This window comes from Carassius gibelio, chromosome B4 (genome assembly GCF_023724105.1).
Source record: "Carassius gibelio isolate Cgi1373 ecotype wild population from Czech Republic chromosome B4, carGib1.2-hapl.c, whole genome shotgun sequence".
NCBI classification, from domain to species: domain Eukaryota; kingdom Metazoa; phylum Chordata; class Actinopteri; order Cypriniformes; family Cyprinidae; genus Carassius; species Carassius gibelio.
The window spans coordinates 22,695,326-22,704,175 of NC_068399.1; the positions used below are offsets into that span (position 1 = coordinate 22,695,326).

General features: G+C 37.3%; 1 protein-coding gene across 2 annotated transcripts; it reads left to right on the forward strand.

The window, feature by feature from the left end:
• The first annotated feature begins 2,076 nt into the window (after nt 1-2,076).
• Nucleotides 2,077-7,959, forward strand: hcfc2 (host cell factor C2). Of its 2 annotated transcripts, none has more exons than XM_052554823.1 (15): nt 2,077-2,346; nt 2,671-2,819; nt 2,913-3,073; nt 3,155-3,363; nt 3,444-3,528; nt 4,417-4,523; nt 4,624-4,851; nt 4,930-5,121; nt 5,237-5,292; nt 5,365-5,422; nt 5,670-5,701; nt 5,787-5,918; nt 6,021-6,206; nt 6,280-6,571; nt 7,392-7,959. In XM_052554823.1, exons 1-15 carry the CDS (start codon nt 2,187-2,189, stop codon nt 7,469-7,471), a joined length of 2,127 nt encoding a protein of 708 aa, XP_052410783.1. In that variant the 5' UTR covers nt 2,077-2,186; the 3' UTR covers nt 7,472-7,959. The 2 variants fall into 2 exon arrangements, with proteins under 2 accessions (XP_052410783.1, XP_052410784.1); XM_052554824.1 differs by having other exon boundaries at nt 5,365-5,392.
• The last annotated feature ends 891 nt before the right edge of the window (nt 7,960-8,850 follow it).

The window sequence follows — 8,850 nt, forward strand, 5'->3', positions numbered from 1 at the left end:
AATAAAGAAAGATTAGATAAGTTCAGTTGAAGTTGATGTTGAAACTTTCTCTCTTCAGATTGATTCAAAGGAAGTTTATCTTTAGGGTTAATGGGGGAGAATCCAAAATAGAACAACTTTCATCATGCAGCTTGACTAGTGGAAGCTCTCCTGACAATCTCAAAGATGATGAGAACAAGCTCAACTTCACATCTCTCTTATTCTCATACTGTACATCCCTCGTAAAAGCTTCCTCTCCAGCTGCCTGCATCTTCTTCACCTCTCCCACTCAACCGGTTTCCCTTCATTAATTATCTGCTTTTTTATATTAAAATGCTGCAATCCAGCCACAACACAGTAAAAGTGTGACTCTACAAGGGGCCAGTCTTAAACAACAAACATTGTAGACACAGTCTGGTCATTAAATCATTCATTTTTTTTGCTCTGCCATGGGAATTATTCTGTCACAATCATGCCAACTCTAATATTGGAATTCGTTGTAGCGAAAACTGAGAAACAGTGAAACTTTTCAGTTCTCAGAATGATGTTTAAACTCTAAACTTCTACAGCGATTCTTCTCTTCCGGCATCCCTCGCTTCATTCCTTTCTCGCTCTGGCATCATTCTTTCTTCCATTTTGAAAATAAGCATCGCAATCTCTTTGCCACATCTATTTGCCACAGACTCCCAATCTCTGATGAATGCCTGTTCTGCTGTGACACATTATTGAATAGCAATTTATTTCACTTTTCTCACACTCTTTGTTCCTTTATTGACATTCGCAAAAACTTCTGTAGCTCTCTCTTTTCATTCAAAAGATATCGTTATGTAAGGAGTAGCTGACAGCTTGTTCTCTATCAATCTTTCAATCAATTTTTTTTTCTCTAAATCAGTGAAGGAAATGTAAGCTGTCATCACCTCAGAGAAGAGCTGGCCACATTAACCCATTGTTCTTTTTCAGTGTAATTTATAGACACAGCATGGCGTGGTTTTTCAAATTACGACAGTCAAACCATATTTTACTCCAAATATAACTTAGAATGCCCTATATTTCTCAAATAACTTTATGTATGGATTTACTCATACATCATGAAACAACTGTCTGGCACCACCAAACAAATGGCATTTCAATTTAAAACACTTTTGTTAAAAGGCCTCAACTTCATGCATGTGCACATCTGCATGCCATGGATAAAATAATTTGAGAACGGGATCTTTACATACATTCAACATTTTTGACTTCTTCAACTTCATTGTAGAAGACATAGATTTGAGTGAATCCAACTAAACCACTTATGAACCATAATGTTTAGAGTTTATGGTATGTTGTAAAATCATTCCTCATTTTCTGTGCCTCTGAAAACCCCAAATCCTGATAGACTTTTGCTGACCTCTAGGTTTCACATGAGATATTACAACTTAAACACAGTTCATGGACAGTAGATGAGTCTTCTGCCGATTGGATGCCTCCGAAACAAAATTGGTATTTTTTATCTTTAGGTTGTTATAAATATTAAATACATCGCCACTGATAGCTACCATACTAGAAATGTTACAATTTCACACAATCTGTTGCACATTCATTACAGTTATATTAGAATTCAAATAATATTTTAATTAATTTGTTTGAATATTTTAATTAATTTGTTTCAACAGCACTCACTTGCTATACTAAAAGAGAACATTCCTGTTGAAATGTATAAACTATACTACTGTATTTAAATATTTTAAATGTAATAATTTAGATTTAGATTTTTAGTTTTGTCTTCATGAATGCACTACTGTGTTTTAAAAACAATATTTCATATTCAAAATCATTTGTATTTATAATTATAATTTACTTCACCACACTTATCTGTTTCAGTAGAATATTTTAAAAGTAAAGCATTTCTTTTTAACAGTAACTTCTTTGTCTACAGCACACATTTACAAATTAAGTTTTTTTTCCTCGTGATATTCATCTATCGTATTATTTTAATGTAATGAATGGCTTTTACGGTCCCCTGGGCTTATTTTCTGTATTTGAAAAAAAAAAAAAAAAAAAAGGCTGATTTGTCGAAAGTGCGTCGTCTTTTGGTCACGTGACATGCGTTGAGCCAATCACAGAGTCGTTTTCACGCACGGGAAAGCGCTAAGAATTGTTTGCATGGAGTCCGCCTTTACGCGATTGCAATTGTGCAAAATCAGACCTATGTGAAATAACCTATTATGATTAATAAGGGGCCCATATGGAAAAGAGTGCGGTCTTACGCTGGACCCGTTCCGAGGGCGAGGCACGGGCACCGGGCCGTGTCTATACGAGAGCTGGTAGTTGTGTTTGGAGGTGGAAACGAGGGAATAGCGACCAATCTGCATGTTTATAACTCAGGTAACGTTAGTGCTGCATCATTTGGATTACAATGGATGCATCATTTATAAAAACTCATATAGAGACGTGACTTCAGATTGCATGTAGTACCCAGCAATAAATGCACTGATGGATTACTGTAAACAAATCATTGGTTAATAATATACATGAAAATAGTTAGAAATGCTACTAAACTCTGTTATCATGTTTTCATATTCATTAAAGCTGACTGGTTTATGTACATTAAAAGAATTAGAAAATCCATGATTTTGTTTTTTTAAATCCATATTTAATGCTGATGTTCACAATCTTTGATCAATGAAAGTTGTAAACCATATATTTCAGTGACTAGGCAGTGGTTCCTGCCGGCAGTGAGAGGCGATATCCCACCTGGTTGTGCCGCTCATGGCTTTGTTTGTGAAGGCACACGGATCCTGGTGTTCGGAGGGATGGTTGAATTTGGACAGTATACCAACAGCCTCTATGAACTGCAGGTGAGCGGTTGATACCTAAATGAAAGATTTATTAGTTCATGTCATGGCTTTGGGAGGCCAAGGCCATGATTTCATATCTGTTCTTTCTTTTAGGCCAGTCGATGGTTGTGGAAGAAACTGAAGCCACGCCCACCGAGGAACGCATCACTTCCATGCCCACGGATTGGCCACAGCTTCACCCTTCACGCTAATAAGTGTTACCTTTTTGGTGGAATGGCCAATGACAGTGAAGACCCAAATGGCAATATACCACGGTGTGCATATTTACATGCATTTATGGGTGTCGAATGCAAAAACACATACATACTCACATGGATATTTGTGTCTCTATGTAGGTATTTAGATGACTTCTATGAGCTGGAGCTGCAGGTCCAGTCTGGGGTTAAAGGCTGGAACATCCCTGAAAGCAGAGGTGGAGGGCCGTCAGCCAGGGAATCCCATAGTTCTGTGATGTACTGTGGCAAGGGGGGAAGTGGCCCAAAGCTGTACATATTTGGGGGCATGTGTGGGCACAGACTGAATGATTTGTGGCAACTAGACATTGGTAAGGCCTTGTTCATATTTATCAGAATGACTTATTTATTTTTATATGAGTTCATTAGCTTATGTTTTCATTCATTTCAGAGACTATGACTTGGTCATTACCTCTAATCAGTGGTCAACTGCCGCTACCCAGGAGTCTGCACACCTCCAATGTGATTGGAAACAAGTAAAGCCATTGCCTGTTTCTTTTTTGATTTACTGTAGGAAGCTTCAGTTCAGTTCAGGGTCCTAAAATAGGAAAGATAACAAAGCCCAGTATCTTAAACTTTCCATCATGTAGTGTTTTTTTACTCAGAAAGAATTAATTTTAATATTATATGTATCAGCTTAAATGCAATTAGTGCAGTCAAATGTCATATTTAAATAAAAATATTCAAAATGTATAATTTAACTTACAGTATGCATAGGAGTAAAGAAATATGTTCAAATACTCCATTTAATGTTAAGTAACTTAAACTTAACCGTTTATGCATAATAAAATCTATCTAGCATTTTGTTTTCTACTGTTTGGATGCAGTAAATCACCTAAAGATGTACATAAATCATTTAAATTGATGTGAAAATCGGCTGAGAACTGCACAAATAATTGTAACCTGAGGAAAACAGGAATCATGTCTTCATGGCAGTTCTTCTGTGGATAATACAAAATTGTTGTCGTAACCAAAAACGCTACTAAAAGCAAATCATGTTCTGTGAAAAATGTGACATTCTATAGTAAAACGGACACTATTTCTGAAATCAACACCACAAAATTTGTTAATTAAAATTTTAGCAGTTTAACATGTCACAATGGTTTCAAAATTCCCATTTGAGAAATGGCAGATGCTCCTCATGTAATGTTGACAAAACCACTCCTCTGAAAACCCATTAGAAATCCATTAGGGGTGAATTAGCCTCTTGGGTTTGCCTAGATACTGACGTCATGACTGAACAGCTCCATTGTCCATTTCCTCTCTCAGTATCTCTTTTCAGTAAAGTCAAGACGTTCCAAGTTATTCCAATGTCTTTTATATTAATTTACCTCCCAAGGTCTCATTTTATCTTCCTGTTGTAGGTTATATGTGTTTGGAGGCTGGGTTCCCGTTGGAGAGGCAGAGGATGCACTCGCCGCCGATGGAGTCAAGTGGGTCTGCACCAACTCTCTTTCCATGTTAAACCTTGGTATGCTCATGAGTATTACATGATTCTTGCAGCTAGATAATCTTTAAAATTGCTTTATTATCATTACGTGTTTTCTCTTGGTATGGTTTGCTTACTGTAGACACATTGACATGGTATGACTTGACACCAGAAGAACACCAGCAGGGATCGACTTCAGATGTACAGTTGGACAAACAGGAGGAGGGTAATGCACACTGGCCGAAGGCACGAGCTGGACACTGCGCAGTAACCGTCGGCACTCGTCTGTATGTCTGGAGTGGGCGAGATGGATACAAAAAGTCCAATAACTACCAGGTGTGCTGCAAAGATCTGTGGTACCTTGAAACAGGTGAGTGATACACTCATTAAATCAACAAAGTGTACATCTGAACATTTAAATCATCAAGATGTGATTTGTTGTGTGTAGAGAAGCCTTCCACTCCTGGTGCAGTGTTCCTTGTGAAGTCTACAATTAATATGCTACATGTCGCCTGGCGGCCCCTACCTGCGGCTGAATGTTATTTGCTACAGCTGCAGCCAATCACATCTCAGTCCGCTTCCACTGAACCACAGTCCACACCATCAGACACTGGAGACAGAAAGAAATCTGTACAAATAGGTATTACAGCTCATTCCAAGTTGTTTTGTGCTCAAATGTAATTTTGGAAAAGGCTTAAGAACCCTGTGTGTATCATTTATAATTTAAATAATTGTTATTTACATTTTCTGTCTAGACTCCCAGCCAAATGAAGATGTCAAAGTCAGAAGAGAAAAAGAATCTTCTTCCCAGGTCAGATTTCTGCATTGTAGTATGTTTCCTATATGATATTTTTAATAATCTCACAGGGTTTTCTTATTTTAGGAAAGCATTTCGAGGCCAAAAGAACTAGGTGAGGAATGGACAGACGTCCGGCCAAAAGGTGACAATGTTAGAAAAGTGAACGCTGCTTCTGAAATGTACTTTAATATGCATGTTCAGTCATATATATACCTGATAATGTGAATACTTAATAAATAATCAAAGATCATGAAGGTGTTTCCGTGATGGCATCAAACATGAATAAGGCTGGCAAGCTGAATAGTACATCTCAGCGCCACACTTCCTGTTGAAAATAGATCAACTGTTACTGTAGTTTTCCTTTCTTACTATTATATTATCATTCACAGAACGAGACATTTCTCCGATACCATCCCAACAGGTAGGGTGTTACAGTGTGTTCCTGTATTTATATAGGTATAAAGCTCCTAAAACCACTTGACACATTTCTCCCTGTGCCCTTACAGTCTGAGGACTCTGTGTGGTTTGATGTGGGTGTGTTTAAAACACTGTATTGTGAGGTTACACACTACTTCCTGCCTTCTGAGGAAGGTGACATGGCCTCGACCCTGTTTGTTCGAAACGCATCTGACAGTGAGGTTAGTGTGCGGTACTGGTTTGATACTACCACACCTAATTGTAACGGTTTCCAGTTGCGACAGTGTCTGACAGTTTTACGTCACCACTTTCTATCCCGACAGTGGGAGCTGCCGGGTCCTCATTGTTTTAAGGATCGTGAGAAGCAGGAATTGGCCTCAGGTGTCACATACAGATTCCGGGTGGCCGGACTGAACAGCCGTGGCCTGGGCAACTTCAGTCCCGTCAGCGAGTTTAAAACCTGCCAGCTTGGATTTCCTGGAGCGCCATCTGCTGTAAAAATCACCAAGGTACAATCAGTCTTCTCAGTGATGACAAACATTTTGCATTCAGAGACGTTTAGATGCTATGTTATGATTTCAGGATAAAGATTCAGTGCATATCACCTGGGAGCCTCCCACCTCTCCGTCGGGGAAGATCACTGAGTATTCCATGTACTTGGCTGTGAGGAAGAGTCGAGGGAACAGCGGGGAGCGTCCTGGCGAGCTGGCCTTCATCCGAATCTACCGTGGCACCAAGACCTCATGCACAGTCAGTGAAAGCCAGCTGAGCAATGCGCACATCGACTGCTCGGCACGGCCTGCTGTCGTCTTCCGTATCGCTGCCAAGAACGAGCAGGGCTACGGTCCGGCCACTCAGATCCGCTGGCTGCAAGGTGTGCAAAAACTTCTAAAGCTTCGACTCATTAATGTGTATCCTCATCAAATCCTCATTTGTGACCCTGGAGCACAAAACCAGTCATAAGTAGCACGGGTATATTTGTAGCAATAGCCTTCAGTGCATTGTATGGGTCAAAATGATCGATTTTTCTTTTATGCCAAAAATCATTAGGATATTAAGATCATGTTCCATGAAGATATTTTGTAAATTTCCTACCGTAAAAATATCTAAACCTAATTTTTGGTTAGTAATGTGCATTGCTAAGGACTTCATTAGGACAACTTTAAAGTTGATTTTCTCTAGATTTTTTTTTTTTTTGTATCCTCAGCTTCCAGATTTTCATGTCCTTACAACCCCAAACCAAACATCAATTGAAAGCTTATTTATTCAGATTCCAGATGATTATATTATCATAATTTCAATAATTAAATAAATATTAAAGAGCCAACTTACCTTTATAATAGCATAGTTGATGCTCCTGATGTTTATTGGTCAAGTATTTGACCAAAAATGATCCTTCAGAAATCATTATAATATGCTGATTTAGTGCTCAAGAATCCTTTATTATTAATGTCGACTTACATTTTATCAGGTTAATTTGATGAATAGAAAGATCAAAAGAACAGTATCTTTAAAAAAGAAATATTTTGTAACATTATAAATGCCTTTTCTGTCACTTTTGATCAATTTCATGTCACATAAATATATTAATTTATTTTTAAATATTCATAACTTCTGAACATTAATGTAAACTGCAATATAATATCAATGCAATATACAGTCTGGTCCTAACTGCTTCATATGTCATGCTGCAGATGCGAGTAAACTGAAATCATCAGCGGGGCAGGCAGACTCCAGTCCTCCAGCAGCAGAGCCTGACACCACTTGCAGATGAACTCTCACCCCTGATGGGTCGCAAGCTGCTGCACCGACCGCCAAAGCTCTAATACTTCAGGACTGCATTTAACTCTCTTGATTATTTTACAATGCCTTTTTCCATTTTACTCTTGTACTCTCCTGATGACTGACTGATCTCCGTTTACTGTTTTTCTATATTTTGATTGCCTTTTAATGTCATGGTTTTGTTTATACTTTAAGGTTTAGGTTTATCAGTATCAGACAAAAAGGTCATCATCACTGTAAAATGTACATATTATGTTAACACTTTTTATACCGAGATCATGCGTTTATTTTTATTATGGATTTTTTTTAATGCCTCCAAATCCCTAATATGGTTTTTGTGAGCAATATGTATTCACGCCTTAGTGGAAAAGGAGCTGCTTCCCCATATCTTAAACTGCATGTATGTTTCTTAAAATAGGCTCCTGTATTTTTAGGAACTGCATAATTGACAGTAGTTGAAACATAAACAGCTCCACCAGAGATCCCTTCATTTCAGTTTTTTCATTCGACTGAGCTCATTTTTGATTGCGTTATTTTTATTTTTCAAAAGCTGTCCAATTCTTACTCCTAAAAAGACTTTTATAGCATAACTGGAGTAAACTTTTTTTCCTGTGTCTTAATACTGACCAAAATCGCAATGCCGTTTTATATAGAATAAGTTCTAGAACAATTCAGGAAATTATTCTGTTTGGTTACCATTACAAAAACATCTACTGAGACATCCTACATTTTGCAATAAATTAGCATAAATTCTGCAATTTGGGTTAAACATTCAGTGCATTAATTACAGTAAAGATAGTAATACACATTTACCTTGCACAAATAATAACTCCTTGCATTTATATAGCGCTTTTCTAAGCACTTAAAGCATCAGGGGGCATCTCCTCATCCACCACCAGTATAATAAGTATAATCTGTCTACTGAAGGATATTTAATATCCCATTTATAGAATCACTTATGCAGTTACATACATTACATTAGAGACTATATATGTATTAATGTTCCATTAGTATGTCACTAACCTAACTATTTTTAACCGAGCTCTTAACATTTCTACAACCCTTTCTTGATTGCTAAATAAACTTTGACAATCTTGGAAAGCCTTTTTTTTTTTTTTTTTTTTTTTACACATTTAGTCCACAACATTTCAGTAACAAATGAAACATTTTTTGATGTACACTCCCATTATGGTCTTCTTGTGTAGACTAAAGTTTACTAAAAAAATGTATTGCAATAAAGTTTAGTTGGAAATACTGTTATGACGAGGCATACATCTGTTCACATTAATTTTGATCTTAATCATTTATATCAGCTTTTGTAATATTCTTGGGTGATTTTTAAGTTTTTTACTTAAACAACATTCAAACAAA

Coding starts and splice junctions, on each gene's coding strand:
- hcfc2 (XM_052554823.1), top strand. CDS start 2,187: ATGATTAATAAGGGGCCCATATGGAAAAGAGTGCGGTCTTACGCTGGA. Junction 2,347..2,670: donor TCTGCATGTTTATAACTCAG/GTAACGTTAGTG, acceptor CATATATTTCAG/TGACTAGGCAGTGGTTCCTG. Junction 4,524..4,623: donor TCTTTCCATGTTAAACCTTG/GTATGCTCATGA, acceptor TGCTTACTGTAG/ACACATTGACATGGTATGAC.